General features: G+C 36.6%; 1 protein-coding gene across 2 annotated transcripts in view; it reads right to left on the reverse strand.

Moving 5' to 3' along the window:
* Positions 1-3379: 3379 nt before the first annotated feature.
* The window catches only part of LOC112980261 (leucyl-cystinyl aminopeptidase), a 68338-nt gene continuing 51010 nt past the window's right edge, over positions 3380-20707 (reverse strand). For both annotated transcript variants that reach the window (XM_064500473.1, XM_064500474.1), the window contains 8 exons: positions 19921-20009; positions 14910-15090; positions 13976-14132; positions 12372-12556; positions 11559-11720; positions 10597-10737; positions 9498-9579; positions 3380-8844 (listed from right to left, as the gene is read on the reverse strand). In XM_064500473.1, the coding sequence (XP_064356543.1) occupies positions 8713-8844; positions 9498-9579; positions 10597-10737; positions 11559-11720; positions 12372-12556; positions 13976-14132; positions 14910-15090; positions 19921-20009 (1129 nt within the window). In that variant the 3' untranslated portion in view covers positions 3380-8712. The remainder of the gene's footprint in view (positions 8845-9497; positions 9580-10596; positions 10738-11558; positions 11721-12371; positions 12557-13975; positions 14133-14909; positions 15091-19920; positions 20010-20707) is intronic.

Raw genomic sequence — 20707 nt, forward strand, 5'->3', positions numbered from 1 at the left:
TGGGTCTTCTTTTTAAACCTCCACCAACTAAATAAGTAGAAATTAAAACTGGTAAGAGCAAAACATACTAATTGGAGCACAAGTAGGTAAGACAGTGCAAAGTGTCCCCTATGGCTAAATATTCAGGTATGCAAACACCAACGCCCCTGTTATGCTACAGACCTCTTAGACTCAAGAAACAGAATAAATTCTCAGGTCAGTTAAAAAAAAAAAAAAATCTTTTCATTGACTTCATGGATCTCAGCTCCACAGGTAACAAAACTGCAAATAAAGGGAACTGAAGAGGTTCATGGAACTTCAGTAAAGTTATGTTAACATATAATAGAGACAAACCAATAATGAAAGACTACTTCTCTTCAGGAGATCTTAGTGAACTTTACAAAGTGAAATTTCTTTCCTGTTCTACTAGGAAGGCACCAAAGACAGGAATAATCAAATCAAGGTCACTAGCTGGACAGTGGACCAAGAGCAAAACTCTAGGGTTTATTTTTTAAGAGCATTAGGATTCAACATTTAACCACTACATTTAAAAAAAAAAAAACATATAGAAGCAGAGTAAGATGCTTAAGTGTATTAATAAATTCAACTCCTCCCTCCTCCCCTCTACCCTGAGGTAAACCAGATTTCCTTCTCTCCCCTTTCCCCTTCCAAAAAGGGTTCTGCCTCTGTTTATCTTATTTTGCATTTTGATATGCAGGAGGTCTCCAGTGTCTCCATAGAAAAAAAAGGCTACAAGCCTCTCTGAAAGACAGGATAGGAGCCAATGAGAAATTTTTCTGCAGTTCACACTACATTAAGTGTTAATAGCTATCCTGGCTGGTAATATGTGGGGGGGAAGCTAACAGTAGAAGTATTTTGAGCATGCATAAAATACATTCTGATCCTATTGGCTTGGGGAATCAAAAAGGTTTTGTGAACTCCCAAACAAGGTAACATCCACTTTTGAGAATTACGGATACCATGTTTCACCGTAACTCAAATCATTTGCCCTTAAACTTGTCACAAAGCCTGGAAATGAAACCACCTGCCACTGATTTCTCTCCAAACTCTCAAGAACACACATGCTTTTATGATAATGTAGGCCAGACAAGCATTCCAGCATGCCTCTAGATCAGGGAGTTTTTCTTCTGGCGTAGTAACAGATTTCTGGCCTTGTAAGCCCTATTTTATTTGCACTGTGCTTGTATATATCTGGGCCTGTAGCAGAACCTCAGATGTTCTCACCTCACTTTCATCACCACTTTTACATTTTCATAATAACGTTATCTACTGGGTCCTATGCAGCTACTTGTGACAATTTTTGCCAGCATAATCTTACGGAGGTGGCAGGTCCCACTGTATTTTAATATACGGAATTTGACAGTGGCCGTTCGGTTCGCAATTTACTTTTCACAAAGAGTGATTAGGAAGCCACAGAAGATGCATCAGAAGAGTTCTGAAACTAAAGAAAATGGAATCCATGTCTGCAAAGAAAATTCTTATGCTCTCAGTTTATGTATTACAAGATCTCTGGCAGTTTCAAACCAAATCAGTTTTCTAAACTTCAGTTCCAGCCAGAGCTTTAAGCCATTCGTTCCCCTCACCTACTTCAATATTCTTTTTCTGTTGGTCAGAAATTTCAGTAGCCAGACCATACAGAAAAGCAAATCTTCACGCAAGGATTTCCACTGAAATGAAGCAGGAGCAGATTTTAATTAAGTAATTTAACTTCATGGCATCTGTTCAGCACTGGAGAAGGTATATTTGTAGAATACACAGATACAAGGTAGCAAGAGCTATAGGGGACTGACATGGTAAGGCAGAAAAACCATATCAACGGCTACAGAAAGATGAAAAAGTTTACTTCCTTGCCACTGCTTCATAGCTTTTTCTTGAACTGTATACTCCAAAACTCAAATGCTAGCAGCACTGCAGTAACATTCAGGAGTACTTCAGAGAAGAAACAATTATACCATATATATTATTTATTATATATATTAAAATTATATGCCTTTCTGGCATATAATTTCTTTCTTTGTTTATGCCATTCTTCACCTCATAAACAAATTCTGATCTAAAGTAATTTCTGTGAAGCTAACTTATCCAAAGAAAGGTTAAGGAATGAATCTGTCTATAACTACAGGGAGGAATAACAGTCATTATTACTAACCTGTCTGCCTGCAACTCACAGGAAATTAAAACTAAGTAAGTTTAGACTGAGGCATAGGGTTTTTTTTTTCTTTTTTAAAAAAAAAAAAAGGAAAGGGGGTATGAGAGTAAATTATTCAGATATATAGTTATTTCCCTCATTAACAATTTTAAAATCTAGTTTGGATTTTTAAACGTTTCAGTTCAAACCATGCTGTCTTCAGGGAAGCATGTGCTCCATGCAGGTCTGATGACAGGAATACAGTGGTTTCCTTCTAGAGCAGAAAAAAAATATCAAGTAAAACAAAATAAACAAGAAAGCTTGCTTGCTGCATATGCTGATTAGATAAAACACAAGAAGCAGCAATTCATAGTAGTAAACCTATAGGTTAAAAAACCCCTTCATTTCAGTGGAAATCTTTGTGTAAAGATTTTGCTTTCTGTATGGTCTGGCTAATGAAATTTCTGACCAACAGAAAAAAAAAAATATTAAAGAGTATGAGGAATGAATGGCTTAAAGCTCTGGCTGGAACTAAAGTTCAGAAAACTGATTTGGTATGAAACTGCTAAAACTGAGAAAAAAGTAGTCAGAATGGCTTTTCCCTTTTCACTGGACATTGATGAGATTTCTACGGAATTCTACATAGAGTTCTAGTGTAGGAGAGCTGGAGAGAGGCAGTTTAGCTTGCAGAGGTAACTACAAAACATAAAATTACTTCACACACCTAAAATAAATAAATAGGACTCTCAGTTCTTTAGGAAAGAATGATGGAAATTCAGACTAAGCCTGGGAGTCGCTGCCAGAAAAACCTGAAGCAGAAATCATGTTATTCAATGTGTAATTTAACTGCTCATCTAAGGATGGACTCACCACTGGAATGAACTGTTGAGGAAGAAGCAAACTCTATCTAGATGGCTGCAAAGAGGCTGGCTGACTTTCTAGAATGGAGAAGAAAACAAACTAACAAAAAACTTGTTTTCAGTCAAAATACAAATTACTAGACTCAGTACTGGGTAATGGTCAAAATTTACGGGCCTGGGATACACTGGAAGAACGACAGCATGACCCCACAATCTCTTGCAATGCTGCACCATCCTCAGTCAGAAAATCTGTTGCCGCAGATTTTCTAAGTCTCAGTGTCAACCCAGATTGTTTCCACAGGCTAAAAAGAAAGAAGAAAAAAAACATTTCTTGAACTTTCACACACTCTTATGACATAACAAAAAGAAAAATAACAACACAAAGAAAAACTTATATTTAAATACTTTATTTCCATCTCACAAAAAGCCATAGTGTTTGCAATACACATGCCTTTCAAATCAGTGCTGGTTATATTTCTTTGAAATATAAAGAAAATAAGCTTCTTCTCCCTTTACAAGTGAAATGGACACATTTGCTTATTATATATATACATACATATTTATATAGCTATGTACACACACACAACATTCAAAACCCCTCCCCCTAAAGGCAAGTATTTTACAACCTGGAATTTCACCACCCACCATTCAGACACATGTGAGTTTACATCGTCTTGAATATTTCTACAGTGCTTAAAATGCAAAGCGTGACCCTTTACAAGTACCTACAATATGTAACATTTCCAAATTAACTTGCAAGGTTTTCTTCAGGGATACCTAACTTCACCTACACTTAATTAAGACAGGGCTCATTTTTCACTGCAAAAAAATTATTTATTTTGTACTATATATTCAAACTACCCCATTCTCCAATCCTTGGAATAGAAAATCTGTACTTCATTTTTAAGAATTCAGTTCAAATTAGACCATATTTTAATCCATTCAAGCTAGTATATTTTTATAAAACTAGATATTTGAGATTTTACAGTAATTTGTTAAATACCACCACGACTAATTCAAAAAAGATGCCTATCTCTCAATCTTGATCAAAGCTAAATACTCATATAAAACTCTGTATTTCTACAACAGCAGCAGGTTTAAGTAACATAGCAAAACTAGAGATTTAAATTCTTTAGCAATATGACCTGAGAGTTTAATGTGGTAAATAATGTCATTTTATTTTTTTCTAGAAATCCTGTGAAACCATGCCTTAAAAAAGTAACAAAAATCTTTGAACATTTAGTAGCATCTCGATAAAAGTGATAAACATAAATAACATTACTATTAAAAATAAGTTTACACAAGCACTTTATTCTACATGTAAAACATTTACCATGTGGTGAACTGACTGGACTACATGACACACGATTCAGGAACACACGGGAAAAGCTAAAATGCAAATGACTGAATGAATCAAGTGCCTGTAAGTGAGAATGGTTACTGAAGCAGCACTATTTTAAACTTCAGAGTGCAACGAAAGATAACATCTTCCAGCAAAGCAAAGGAAGGAAGATCCAATTTGTCAGAAAAAGGAATGTTCCACCAAATGGTGAACAGGTGAAAGTTATGGAGTCACAAAGCAGTATTTGCACCACCCAACACCCCCCGCCACGCAAACAAAATGAAACCCCTTCCTACAGTACTTGGCCACCAAGAGAAAACAATTAGTTCCAAGATTAGGTTTCTTGTAGCTCATTCTTACAATATATGTTCAAAATTAACCATCTTAGATGCTGCAAGATCTCCGGAGTTTTCAATTCTATGGCAAACATCATCTTCCTATGCCTTCTAACTGCTAAACTGGACAATACTACATGACAGTCCACAGTCCAAACAAGGTCTCTAGCAAACAAGCCCATACTCACATCTCTCCTAGATTGGCAAGTACGAAAATTTCAAGATTAATTTAAAAAGAATCAGCTTGACAGCAATTCAGTGCCTGGGAGGAGATGCAACATTTCTGGAAAGCTTACATAGTCTTGCTTCAGTAGTTCAGTAATTGGAAGATCTATGCTGAAGTACAGTTTACATCATATTTATAGGAAGCAAGGAAAGCCGACATTGCTCAGTATTCTCCTTCTGCCATGCCCCATCCATCAACACAGATTCACATACACAAGGAACTATCTGTATGACAAGAAAGCCCCATAAGCAACTCTATTCTGCTTTCCCATTAGCAGGGAGCTAAACAGCTTCACATGATCTGAGAAGCAAAGTCTCCAACCTCTAAGGACAAACATCCTGAATAACATCTTTGAGCTAGAAATGTTAGACTTGTCAATTTATGAACAAGACCTCAGGTGGCTCTTTCAGAAAAGTAGGATGCTTATTCTAGCATACTATCTGGCATATCACTTTCATTATAAGCCATAAGGCACAATGACCTTGGTACATTGGTCCAACCAGTATACAGGTACTGTCAGTTTACATAGAAATACATAACCTATTCTAAACTCCTTCACTCCACGTCATCAACCTTTCATGTCTCAGAAGTCTCATACAAGTTGAGAACATGTTATCTGCACTGTTTCCATCTCTTAATAAAAATTAAAGGTGAGTTGGTGGAGAGGTCACTCCTTTTTCCAGGGACAAAGCTCAGAACTCAATTACTTGCTTACATTTTTTCTGGTAGGCTAATTTCACATAGGAAAGAGTGAAAAAGTTGCACAGAGGTGAAAAATAGATGAGCTAGTACATGTATATTTATCACCACAGTCAGTTCTTAAAAATTACAAGTGGTTTATTTATAAACAGAGGATGCTGGACAGTAACAAGACAACCAGTGCATAATGGCTTTGAAGACAGTAATTTATGAAGTCTGACTGAATACAAACTGTATAGCTCCAAATTATTAACCGAAATCATATCACATTGCAGCAGGTGATTCAAAGCTAGCAGCATCTAAACCCAAAGCTTTTTACATGAAAGCTCTTCTACTTTAAAGTAACAGTGGCCTAAGATGTACGCAAACACTGGTTCTATAAGTTTTAACTAGAAAATACTATGGAAATTACGTAAAGAGGTGCTGTTGGCCACAATATATATTTTTCTTTTGACTGGAAGACAGAGAAAACCTAAAAAAACCTGGTAAGATTTCATTCCTTCCCACTAAAAGGCATGACAGATATGGCTCTAAAGGGCAATTCATTGCTTAGGCCTTAGCCTAAGCCTCGGTCCTCCTCAGTTGATAATGAACTCAAAAGCGGAGGAGTATATCTAAGCATTTCTCATGGAAGAAAGACTCCAACATAACCCTTAATACAGAGAATTAGAAGTTCAGAGACTCCATGGCAGAAAAATAATTAAAAAGTCCTCTGCAGCTGATACTGAAAAGACTGCAACATCATTTATATACCAAAACGGTTACTTAAAAATTCCTGGATTAAAAAACAAACAACAAAAACACATACCCAAACCTCCCAAATTTCAAAACATTTTTCAGTATCTGCTGTCTAAAACTCAGCTGCATGTAATTTCTTCGCTAAGAGGTCATTAACAATAAAGCTTTTGAACAAAATGGTACATTTTTAAATCCCACAGTTGAAAACATGAGGAGGATGAGATCTTTCTCCAGTCTATCTTTGAAATGTACATACCTCAGTACTGCAGGCAGGGATGAGGTAAAACGTGTAAGGAGATAGGAAAGTGCAAGTTTACTACTGTCATTTGGTATGAAGTGACTGTAAAGAAAAATATACACAAACTATGCGCACACACACACACAAAGATGGAACTAAGATAGCTCTGCAGAGAGTTCAAGGGTTTAAAAAAAAAGGAAAAAAAAGCACAACACATGGCAGTTGGTACAAATAATCCAAGAACGAAGAAAATTAACTAAAATTCTAATTCCGTAACTGCTAAGGAAGTATGATCTACTTTCAGCACTTATACAGCCAATTCCTTCTTCAGTGCATGCAAAATGTGTTCATTTCTGGACCTTTTTGGCAAACAAGTCACTCTCAAGGTCTAACATTCTTTCTGATGATTATGTGACAAAGTCATCAAAATGAAAGCTGGTGACAAATTGAGAAATTTTTGTTTCCCAGGACTTCTGACAGATATTCAGAAAAGAAGGGAATAGTGTAGCATCGCTTAAGTGATCATAGCTGACAATTTTTGCTAATCAAATCAATAGCCAATGTTGCAGTTTCATAAATGAAATTACACCATTTAAGTTACCCTCTGGCAAATTGTTAAGTCCAATAATTTAACTTTGATTCAAACGACTGCCTTCTTCAGAATTTACAATGGCTGAAATTAAATCTACCTAGTTCAAAAAGCTCAACTTTTAATTGTCAGAGCTTTTATACTAGTTTAAAACTGACCACATAATTGAACTGTGATAAGGTAAAACAGGTTTAAATGTGTGCATATATCCACAAAAGGTGCACCTGTAGTGAAATGAACATTTAAAAAAGATCAGATCTTCAGATAAACACGTATGTTTATTCTTGCATAGGTTATATGTAGATGCTATGTCTCAGAAATGGCCTTGTTAACTGTTTTAGAGAGGCAGATTGTACTGTAGATATTTTTTCCTTTTTAAAGTGGCACCTCTGGTTTTAGACCTGTTTCTTTAGAGCAGTTTGAAGACTTGTCCCCTGGGGTTTTTCACAACAGTAGAAGAATATACTGTCAAAATCTAAATGATAAATTTTCCTAAGGCTATGTTATACAAAATAAGCAATGCACGCAAATTATACTAGTGACATGGGAGGTAACAGGCAGGGGAAAAAGCAGAAGCTTACCTAAATTAAGTGGCTGATACACATCTACTAACTGCAGGCTCTCTGCAACAAGTGATGAAATAAAAAATCAGTAGTCAAGAGTGGACGCGTCAGTAGTCAGTCTAACAGATGAACCAGCCAGGAACAACTTCCCATAGCAAGCTTCTGCTGTTGCTCAAAGAGATCAATTCAGCAACATTAATTACAATCTAATGATTAAAGATACGAGTCTCAAAAACGTCTAATGAATTCAGAGTAAAAATTCCACGGTCACATAGGTGCTTCTGGAACTCCCATCTCTAAAATTTTTGTTTTTGCCGTTTGGTTTTTTGCTTTTTCATATGTAATATTAATACTGAGCCACATTACAAATGAAAGTGCATATTATTAGAATGTTATATTACTCTTTCTTATGATTTGTGTAAATTCTGCAGAACACTTTGAAAATCAAAATTTCAAGCAAATCTGAAACTTATTTCCCCTCAAACTGGTGTACCTTATGAGATCCATTAATACTTACATATTTAAAGTATGATTTTGTTTCACAACAGCTACTGTATCTACAAATGTGAAAACTATTTAATTTTTGCATTAAAAACCCTACTGCTCAACCAGCAGTCCACAAAGAACGAACAGTTCACATGGTAAGTCTTCCTTTTTTTTTTTTTTTGCCTGTCAGTATTTACCCACTGTTGAAAAACTAGAACATGACTCCAAATGAAAGAACATACATTTCAAATAAAAAATTATATATCATCATTTATGCAGATGTTTGGTCTACAGATGAAAATAGTTTCAGAATAAATACATCCTGCCCATAAATGCTCCAAGGAAAAACAAAACTTATGTAAGATGTGCCCTGAGCTATCTAGACTCCCTAATAGTGCAAACAATGTTGCAGTGATGCCTGGTTTCACCTTGGCTTTTGCAAAAGTAACAGAGCAACAGTCCACAAATTTACTGAATGGCTGAAAAACCACAGCATTATGTTCATTCACTACAGCCATTCTTGCAGTTTTGCTAAGTTCCTCTCCATCCACTGGATATTGAGCTGAATTGTATCAATTGCCTCTTTTACACAATGCAGTTGAGAACTCTGCTCTGACCTTGACTCAAAAAATGTCTTCACCTGCACAACAAGAAAAAAAGAAAGAAAGAAAGAGAAAACAAGTTTTAATTGAAATCTATGTAGGCCACATAAATAGTTTCAAAAGCAGAGGCTACAAGTGCATGTAGAAAATGGCGAATCATGTATCTACATAGTAATAGTGGGACTCCCAAAATGCCAGGAGACCACCTTTCACGGAAACTGTAGCAATAACAAAATTACCTGAGTGAGAACATTAGGCTAAACCACAGATCATTATTGACTCCTGAACCTCACTGACCCTTGAGAAGGGAGGACACAGACAGGAGACAGAGATTGCTGAGGTACCACAGATTTTAACTGATCACAACAGCTCTTTGAGATCGCTGACAGTCAAAATAAAGTACAGCAACATTTATAGCCCTCCATCAGATTCCAGAGATGCAGAAAGCACAGCGTATTTACAAAATCTATGCCCCCAAATCATCTCTATTACGAGAAACTGTGTTCTAGTGAACAGGAAACCAAAACAAATATACCCAACTCTGCCACAAGTTCCACATGTAACCTTCAACAAGCCTTGTGAAAAGGCCCCAAGGATGCTAAAAATATGCATTTTCCTCATTCCCCAATTAATTGAAATGCATAGCATTGCCACTAGCGAGTAATATTTTCTGGTAGTTTATGCCACCAACCTCAAGTAGATGTGCTTTTGTTGAAAACTGACAAGTTGACCAACTAACAATATTCTGGATAGCGTATGAGCCTAGGTGAAACCTGAAACACAAACACAGAAGAAAACACCTAGGAGCCACTTTGAAATGCAAGTTCAAAACATGCATACATTCTTACTCTCACTTTTTTGTTTTAGAGTTGAAAATGATTAAAAGCATTTGAGTGAGTCTGCACAATTTTTTGAAAGTCTGCACTCATTTTTGAAAGAGATATAAGCTTTAGAAGCCCAAGCCTGAAGAGCCTTAACTCCTCTAACAATTGAGCTTCAGAGCTAAAGACATGCAAATTTTTCAAACTTCTATCCCAGCTCCAAAAGTAAAGGTTTGAAGACACCCCATACTGAATAGCAAAACCTGTATTTGTGATATGTATTCCAAAACTTTACAGTAATCAAATTCACCCCCAGATTTCACTTCAAGCACAGTAATTGTCATACTGATTATTAAAAGCTTGCTAGAACAGGAATGTTCATACAGCAGAAGGGGTTTTTTTGTTTGTTTGTTTATTTGTTTTAAAGCAACATGAAGCTATTCCAAATCAAAATTAAGACTCAGAATACAAGCCTTCCAATAACTGTTAGCTTTTTGAAGACTCGCAGGCCAGCTCTCCTGCTGGGTAGCCAGCAAGGCGGATTAAGGAGAACGTTATTTCTAATGCAAGAGGGATTTTCCTGTTGTTTGGTTTTGGAATTGTTATAAAAAGAAAGAAGAAACACATGCTGAGTGAACTCCATGAGTCTGCTTCTGAATGCATTTGATCCACACAAATTCTGCATCTGCAACAATTGTCTTAGAGACAACATCCTTTTAACAGGAATTAAAATCAAAATTTTCTACAGTGAGTACAAGGCACCAAAGTCCCATCAACTAATAAAATACTTCAAAGTTTATGTTCCAACTTCTTTCTGAAAAAATCACATTTGAAAACAGGCTTAAACATCTTAATCCAGGTCTTCTTACATGAAACTAGCTATTTATTATTTTGCATTTAAAAGACACAGGTCCTTTTGCCACTGCGAGGGTGAAGTTTCAGCTACATCAAAAAAAAAAAAAATCTTACTTTCGTGTAAGCTTTTCCCAGTTCTCTTTAACAAAGTCCCAGGCCAGTAAATATCCAGGCAAACTCTGGCTAACAGTTGCTATGATATGTGAAAGCTCCTGTGCCCTGATGACTTCGCCCTCAAGGCTGTTCTGCATTAACCTAAAAGACAAAGCTATGAAAAGGGACGAGAAAAACGAAACAAAACAAAAACCACCCCCAATTCTTTCATGACTTCTAATTCAGGAGTATTGGGAGAATCGTGAAGAAGAAGATTCTGTATTAGACCAAATATCTAAACTACTTCTGGCATCTGGAGCACACTGATGCTCCAATTTATACCCACTATACTCATTTACCTTGAGTTTCCAAGTATCAGAACGGTCTTAGCTCTAAGCTAAGTATCTGAATTTTCATTGTTTTTTGAAAAGATGCAGTAAATTCTCACAGCTTATAAGAGAAAATAATTCATGGACAAGTCAAGAGAGGAAAGCTAAAACAAGAATCACCCACTAGGACACTTCTGGTATCCTCTAAGTTGCACTGAGATTTGGTCTTATGACACATATTTCAGAACAATACAAGGCCAAAATTTCATCCAAAGAAAGAAAGAAAGAAAAAATTCCTACTTGTTGTCCTGGTTATAAAGACATACCACTTTCTGAAGACTCAACAGAACAATCTGCAACTGTGTCACCGTTCTAGCAACACAAAGCTTTTAACTCCAATTGTTTTTTTCTCTTTGTGTGTTTTCCAAACCATGTCAGAATTTGACTTTGTCAATTACTCTGTTACATAAATCATTTGTAAGGGTAAATATTAGACTCTTCATATTTATGGAAGCCTGTACAAGTCATCTAGCTAGATTTTCCTTAGCATTCAGAATTTTATTCTGCAACAGCAAAGACTACAACCCATTCTTTCAAAGAATATTTTTAACACTTTAAATTTACATAGTATACAACTTCTTGGCTGTTTCATACCAGATCAGCTTTCTGACATCATCTGTGCTGGCCAAAGCTTCAATCATTTTATTCTTTTCTGCTTCAGAAACTGGAGAGGAGTACATCTTTAAGAGGAATTCCCAGCCATCATTAGTTTTGGCTCCAGCCGCAAATATGGCTTTCATAACATCACTAGGAAGACTACAGGCAGAAACAAAGGGGGGGGGGGGGAGGACAGGGGGAGTTTAAAAAAGCATGTGTGTGCAGGGAGACAACAAAATGCAAATCTCAGAAAGGAAGGAAGAAGTCACAAAATAAAAGAAGTTAGGTAGAAATACTGGAAGAGATGCCTCTCATCAAAGCAATTTAACTCTGTAGCAACAGTAAGTTTGCTTACTTGACACAGGAATTCATGCCATTCTAGTATTTTAACTCACTTGGAAAAAGCAAATTACATTAGTCACATGAAAGCACAGTAAATGGTACAAGAATCCGAGTCATTTTCTGTGGCACAATATCCACGTGAATCCAGAGCAGAACGAGTTCTGCAAGATAAAAAGGTTAACTTTGATGCTGCTACTAAGTAATTCTCCTTGAGCATGCAGCTTAGGAAATGCAGATGGAAGCAATTTGTGGCTGGTCTTGCAGTCACAGTCAACAGGACTGCAGACAGCGTTTTAAATTCTAGTACAGTTTTCCCCTCTCATCTTGAAATAGCAATTGCTTTTAGATGAGGAACAGTAAAAGACACAGAATGAAGCGCTCTATCAATATGCAGATCTTTGTTCAAAACATGGGAGGCAACAGAAAAATAGACAGATAAAAATAACATCAGGCTAATTTTTATGGTACCTCATTGTGCCATTAGAACTCATCCACTTCTTAAACATCTCAGTGGCAGTCGTTCTACAGTTTCTCATATCATGAGTGCAGGCAAAAGCCAGCAGTGTTGACCGCAGCTCTCGTTCGGACAGGGTCCCATCATCAGTCCAAGTTTGTTGATCAATTTTATTTCCAAGCAGACTTTCTATTCTATGCTAAAGGAGGAAAAACAATTAGCAACAGGATAAGAATCTAATTCTTCAAGAGAATTTTCCATATACAAAATAAGCAAAAAAACCTGGAAGTTTTAAAACTGTGGAAATTCAACATAATAGATTTTCATCTTCCTATTCCAATTAACATACACCGTATCTTACTGCCTACATAAATGTCGGACACCACATACACCTGAAAGATATGCCAGGTCAATGCCTTGAGTTGCACATGTAAACTGAAGACTACTCCTTGACCTACTGTTCATAGAAAGACTGTAGTAGTTGAACTCAACTTTAAGCATAGCCTCTATGACATGCTGAAGAGAGGCAGTAAGTGTTTTCTGAGCAAACATACCTACTTGTCCACAAGTCCTTAATCTATGGGGCGCCCACCACTCATGGTTGTAGCTTTGTAGCTTGCCATAAACACAACAAGGTGCCCTGTCAGCTACCACATCTCAGCTGAGACTCACTAATGTGGCTGCTAGTATGAGCTTTACATTAGGGGCTGTGTTTAGCCAATTTAACTTCAACTATTATAATCTAATACACACTGCAGACAAAACACAGCATGCACTACTTCTCACAGCATGTAATTTGTAGCTTTTTGGTTCTTTCCTAAGTTTCCTTAAGCACTTCTATTTCACCCTTACCTAGAATATAAACAAGAATATCCACTATTTTATCTGGGCATTTAAAAAATTTTCATTCAAGACTAAATCCCTTTGCTGATGTTCTACAATATAAAGCAACAAGCACCTTTTAAACCCAAGGATGAATATGGAAAGAAGTCTTCAAAATAACCAGGCAGAATAGAAAATGAAAGAGATTTTCACAGCAAGACCTGAGCCTATAATGTTTATTTCATTCCTAAGACTGCAGCACTGGATGTTAATCTATTTCCCCAACTGCCATGTGACAATGACAACCATTCACGCACTTCTAGTTTTTACGGAAGATAGAGGGTCGGGAGGTTTGTATTGTGTCTACACAAAGTAACTAGCTCTACAAACTCCAGCCACTTTAATGAGTTTCTGAAATAACACAGAAGGAGCTATTTTCTCCTCTTCTCTGTACTTGAAAATGTCACGGCTTTTGATTAATTATGTCCGTGCGACATTGACCTTTATATCCACTGTAGTAATTACCAAGTCACCACTAGGTTCCTACTGCATTACAGTTCCTACAAAACCCTGAACAAAAACAAAAGTCAATCCAGAAAATTTAGCATCTCAATAAGAGACCGTTACTACTCAACAAAAACAGGCAAGACTGGCAACAATCTAAAATCCACATCCAACTTAACCAGATTACTGAATAATTTGTTCAACAACCAACACTGAAGCAGATAATTTAACTGTTAATGAAAATTACAGTGAATTATTTCAAACAACAATCTACCAAAAAACTAAGACATACCATTACTCGCGCTGCCAGTTGTTGTTCACCCTTCTTTTCTAAGAGGTTGTAAATAAGACTCATCTGAAATAAAGCTTGAGTGAGTGGTGCAGTGCTGCTCTCTTTCTCAAGGTAATCGATCAGCTCAAAGGCCTTTTCCAGAGACACTTTTCCTAGACTATAAGGTTAACAAGCACAAACAATTAAAATGGGTTCGGGAACAAGAGTGCTCCCTGAAACAAGATCAGAAGAGATACTACTTATCTTACACAAGTTATAATATTCTCAGTTACATTAAGAGAAGAATAGGTAAGTAGAGGGAGTAACATAAGAAACAGTTTAGACACAGACATCCTCATATTCTTGTGTTAATATGAAGATAGCAACAATGGCCACTAATATGCCTCAGTCAGTGGTAACTAAGTTACAAAAAAGCTGACTGAAAAAATATTTATGATAGCATAAATCAGGATAATCAGATACAGATAATCAGGAAGCAGTGACTGAAGAGGCCCATCCAGAATATTCAACTTTACCTGGGTTGTGGAGCCAATGCTGAGAGACAAGAGAGGGAGTCAGTAAAAGTTTTAGAGGAAAATAGCCTATTTCTTTAAGATGGGACTCGCAGATAGAGTACAGAAGAGTAGTATACTAGGCCAGATTAGTATACCAGATACCGCCTTCCAGCAACAGAAACTACCACATGCTCTTTGTGATGCAAAGAAACGGATGCTGCTATTAAGAACAGGGAGATAACATCTAACATTGATACAGATGCATCAGTGAAATAACTTAAAAATTACTTTTACTGTATAGGGAGCAGTTTCAATAGGCTAAGGAAGACTGAATTAAAGCTTCCTGAAGTAGTCTTCTCCAGAACCTAAGCCTGATCTTGACCTTGAAAAAACTTGAACATTGTGAACTTGAACTATGTTTTTCAATACAAAAGTCTTACCCTGCAAGGCTGAAGATATTGTTGATCAGATTGGCTCTATCTTTAGCGCTCAGCGCAGTGTGATTTCTTTTCAGCAGATCAATCAGCGTTTTCCAGTCTTCAGTGTAGTGTACTATGTAATAACCACTCATTTCCACATTGAATTTTATCCATTCCACCTCTTCTGGAAGTTCAATGACAGCTAACAGAGAGAGAACCAGTTAGCAGCAGACACGAACATACACTATCTCTTCTTTCAATTTCAAATCTCTAAAGACGACCGAGTCCGGAGAGTCAAGAAATCCTTTTCCACCCACTATGGCAACAGTTTCCCTTGCTATGAGGAAGGAAAGGCCACGTTGTTCCATGTGAAGGCTCCAAAATTCTGGCTTATACTTCTTGCTCCTTCAATGTTGAATCTGACCAAATGAACAGTATCACAACGTGCTCCTAGCTGCATCTATGCACTCTAAAATACAACAGAGGAATATAACCAAATAAGGCACATATATGCCTTGTGGCCACAATACAGTGAACAATTATAATAGGTGAGCCTCTGCTACCTAGAAACTGAGGACAGAGTAGTTTTAGTTCATGATGACTGCACGGGATAAATGGGCCACAGCTTATTACTCTAGAGATCAAGGTTAATATTTCAACATGACAAATCAAACTTCAGGCATGACAAGATAGTGAATAAAATGAGCAGCATTATGCTACAGCCATGGCGTGCCACTTATTTTGTATCCTACCAGAGAACCTAACACCAAAAACAATTAGACAAAAGGCAAACCTAGCTAATCGGATACTACTGCGGAAGTATGCTAAGTAACTTGATTTTGCCACTGTGATTTTTAGATGAAGGAAGGGGAAATAAAAACAAGAAAAACAAAACAAAACAGTTTCCACTACTTTTTATTGATGTGTTAGTTTTAATTGGAAGGCACTTGCAATATGGCAACAGCATATTTTTAAACACTGATGGCTATATTCTCAGCAAGTTTTCCATCACAATAGTTAACTTCAACGAAACCAGAGCACCTATTTCCCATTGACTGGCACTATGTTTCAGCAGAAACCCAGGTTACTTAGGTTTTCTTACTTAAAGTATGGCAGCAATCACAAAAGACAGTTCAAGAACCAACTCAGCTACCACCTGAGTCATACAAGGCAATTACACACTGTAGTTTATTCAGTACAGCTAAGCTTCTCACATATGTGAGACTTCACTGAGTAATATGGCAGGTGATTCAGAGAAAGGCTAAACTATGAAAGCTTCAAAATGAAAGCATGCTTTCAGACTAAAGAGGTAAGTGGCAGGAAAGGGCAGGAACAAGCAAGCTATAAAGAATTCTGAATTACTAGTAAGAAGTAAATTCCTAAGCAGAAGCTTTCATACTAAATATGCACACACTGTCTTAAGTGTCACCCTTCCAAAGGGGCATAAAAATCTAGACATTTAACGTTATTTGAGTGACCTAGATTTCTGAGGGTTACAATACCCACGGGGTGAAAAGATACGATCATATCACAGAAAGTCAATAAAGAATGCAGGATTATTGTAGCATTATCAAGCTATGAGCTAACTCCCATTTAGAAATGCTGAACACAAGTCTGATGTTGTCCGTAAGTGGCCTGCTGTGTACTTCTTCAGACAAAGCCTTCTTCAAGAAAAATGGTCAAAGTCTGAGTGAAGGACTCTCACTAAGAAGTTATTTAAGTTGCAAAACTATCTAGCCTTCAGCTGCTGCCTTATTAAGATCCTAGAGATGATGTATACGATACTAAGGTAAAGGGCTAGAATGTGCCACTAGATTTTATGGCAAAGAGAATGAGTTTAATTGTGAGATAAGAGCCATCAGCACATACAGACAGAGGACAGGAACTCTGTCCAATACAAAACACTGACAAACCTTAGATGACACATCAACAGTCCAACAGCAAGGAAGCCTCAGGACAAGTATTTTGTTTCAGTCCAAGAACAGCAAGAAATGACTCACCGGAACATCTTTTGCCTACTCATTGTCATTCTCTTTCCCAATTGTTATTCAGGTATGGATGAGGAAAGAGTAAAGAGCTGAATGAATGTTTTGGTGGGCAGTGGTTTACTCTTTCAAGGGCTCAAAAGCCTTCCTCTATCACATAAGGAAACATGCATCAATTACATGGCAAACTCACTCACCTATGTGATGGAAGTATATATGCAGATTTGGTGACAACATTGGCGACTATTTACAACTGTTGTCATAAGAGCTGTTCCTTGTGAAAAGCAGGGCACCAGTAGGTGTGTTAAGATCTAATCGCCATCAGCGAAAAACTTGTGTTCACTGCTACCTATCCTGTTGCCTCCTAATGAACTCGATCAGAAGACTGTCAGAGTAAGAACACAGGTGCATCTCAGTCTCAGGATTAAGAGCATTTAAGATAGCCATATCTCATGTTCCAGACAAGTTTCAGGAAAAGTGTAGGAACCCCAAAATAGGCTAGAACTGATGAAAGAAAAGAAAAAAAAAGAAAAAAGAGAAAAAAGAAAAAAGGAGAGAGACTGACAGACTGACTACGCTCACAACCACCGATGGAGCCATTTCCCATTAGAATATTCAGATTCATCAAGATGCGCTACCACTCTATGGAATCATTCAGGCAGGGGAAAAAAGTTACTTTGAAGAAAAAAGCCTATAGAGTTCTGAAAGAAAATTATAAAAATCTTGTTTCAGTGTTCACTTTTTAAAGAATACCAAATAAAAATACAAATTAAGAAACATTGTGAAAGTATGGAGATCAGTTAAAAAAAAGAAAAAGGTGTTTTGGTTGACTGAATACAAGATTTCTAAACATTTAGGCTTGTTGTAATTCAAAATTAGGCTTCAGCTATGAAGTCTCATGAAGAAGACTGTGCTCTTCCCACCTCTAGAAGACCCTTGGCATCTTAGAGTTAGTAAAACTGATTAGATTTCATCTAGACCCAGTATTTTTCAAAGCTTTTAGGACTCAGGTATTGGGGCTCTTAATAATTAATTTAGTGACTAAGCAGCATAGTGAAGTGGAACAGTATGTACCTTTTGCTATGCTGCACTGTACTTCAAAACCAATTTTAATTTCATTTATTACTGAAATAATGTATACCTTTTTTCTTAAATTAGTACTATTTTGAAACAAAAATCTCTATAGAACAAAACTTATGTGAGACTTCCACACCTACTTTCATTTTAATTGTTTCTTGATGAAATTCTATGATGTTTAGAATTTGATACCACTGCTGCATTTGTGCAAAGGCTTAAGATACAGTTCTTCAGTTATAAACTTACAAAATACTGTCTGACTTCGTGCATGTGTGTGCATATATATATTTGCATGTCTTCGCACACATGTACTCAAAACATTTACAGACATTCACAGTAACAACAGTATTTTGACTGCATGAGACAGTCTACCTAGGTAGATTACAGCAATTAAACTTAATATAGCAACATGTGAATACCCTGTGACACTTGCATGTATAAACTGGCTTACCTGGCTATGAATATTTAATATTCAAACACTGACACATGACAGAGAAACTGGGATGACATTAAGTGAATGAAAGGCCACGTTCTAGTTCCAAAGACAATCAAATGCAAGAAAAGCAGCTTTGAGATAAAGGAAACAAAATTCTTCATTTCAGTTGATTATATAATTACTATCAAAAAATGTCAATCTGTAGCTCCTGCAATGTCATTAAGGTTTAATAAATATTCCAGCAATCCTATTCCACTCCAAACTGTCTTCTGTACACCTCTCCTATTCTGGTATCCTCCACACTCAAGTTCCTGCAGTTAGTGCCAAATTAACATACAAACAAGACCACCAGCAGAGCTGTTTATAGGTCAAACACCACTAAAGAAATCAGGTTACTTACCTATTAGTTTTAGTAAAGTCAAGAACTCATACAACTAAACAGCTCTGTTTTTCCATTCTGATAATCCGTAAAAAGTCTTTCTAAATCTTCAGCTCAAATGACAAAGGCCAAGAATAATTTGAAGACTTTGTAAAAGAATGTCATTTTATATCGTTTTGACATTGATTTACTTTAATTGTAGTGCTTCCAAAGCCATTTCAGAGGGCTAGAAGCTTGTGAACTCAGCAAACAGTAAAAACCTCAAGTTCGGCACTAAGCATTTGATTTTAATTTTGTATAGTTTTATTTCGAACAGCAGATGTGGCAGATATGTTTATGAATTAGATATAATTGTGTCAGTTAAATGCACTGAATAGTAAATTTAACTGGGGAGACAAAGATACAGCAGCAGATGTATGACAGTGAGTCAGATCATCAGCTCTAATAAAACACCAAAGACCTACTGATGTCAGTGAGTCCAATATAGATGGTCAACATGATTTTAGCACAACATTGAGTAAAACTGTATAGTAACTAACCGATTTGGGAAGAGAAGAAACAGGACCAAATCAAAAACCCACACAGATTAGCTGTTTAGGATTCAAATTGGATACTGCAGAAAAACCACAGTTTACATGAAAAAGATCTAGGAGTTTCAAGTTCTACAACAGCATTCTCAAAAACTTAAATCTACTCCAGATTAAATGTTTTCTTACAGTATTAAACAAAGTACACATCAGAGCGTAAAATGAGTTCCTCACATTTCAGTACACTAGCTGAGCAACTCTCCCCCTGCCCACTCTCCAAAGGACAGGCTTCTCAATACGCACACACAATCTGTCACACTGCAAAGAGTAGAGGCTCCCATGAATTCTAGACTGGTGCTTCTGTCCCAGTTACTGCCACTTACTTGTACATAAGATGCTACGGGCACTCAGCTGCCTGACGATGTTTGATGACACCACCAACAGCTTTGGCCTTACACATATACGGAAAGTCTACAGCTGCCAAGCTTACCACAGTAATTAAGATGCATTGTTCTGTTACAATCTCTGAAATTATTTTGTACTATATATGTCCTTGCCTTCATATACTAAGTGTGTGCTGAGAAAGATAAGTAAACTATAAAAAGCAAGTTACTTTTGAGTCACATACCTGACTTTTGGTCCAGTAAATATGCATTAGTACAATGGGTAAAGTTGCAGTTATTAGTCACATAGGTGAGAGGAATATGCCACAGATAACTGCAAAGGAAAGCAAATGTTTACTGACATATTATATAGAGCTTAATACTTGTCTTGTTATTTTTTTCCCCCTGTTTAAGCATTTTAATATATCAATAGCACTAGAACTATTACATATGTATTGACTGTGTACATACATCATATGTAACATGACAAAGTATATACTAAACTCACATCATTAAAATATATAAGTGAAACGTGCAACAATTTTTTTTTTTTTTATTCCCACCATCTTTGGGAGGTAGAAGAATTTCCCAGTACTTCTTCCTCAGTGCCAACATTCTAAGTAGCTTGTCTGAAGTCACATGGACAGGAAGGCTCTGGTTGTGTAAGATATTCAGCCAATATTCTTTCTGCCTCAATCCAATGTTTTGCCTGGTTGAAGTTTTACAGGGTTCTTTTTTATTTTATCATTTATGTTGATTCAAGTACACAACTAAAATTCCAAATCATGCTAATAGAAACCATAATTGATTGATTGCATCAAGCCAGACTCAAGCAAACTGCTAGCTAGAAGACTAAATGCTAGCTTGTCTTGTAATGATAAGAATTTGACTATTAAGAAAAAATATAATTTTGACAGAGATCAATCAAATTATACATATGCATTCCAGTTTTGACATGGACCTCGTCTGTGAATGACTCGCATGGAGCACTCTTCTTCAAAAGATTTCACACTCCCCAAAATGACATCCATT

The sequence above is a fragment of the Dromaius novaehollandiae genome, chromosome W, assembly GCF_036370855.1.
Source record: "Dromaius novaehollandiae isolate bDroNov1 chromosome W, bDroNov1.hap1, whole genome shotgun sequence".
Classification (NCBI taxonomy): domain Eukaryota; kingdom Metazoa; phylum Chordata; class Aves; order Casuariiformes; family Dromaiidae; genus Dromaius; species Dromaius novaehollandiae.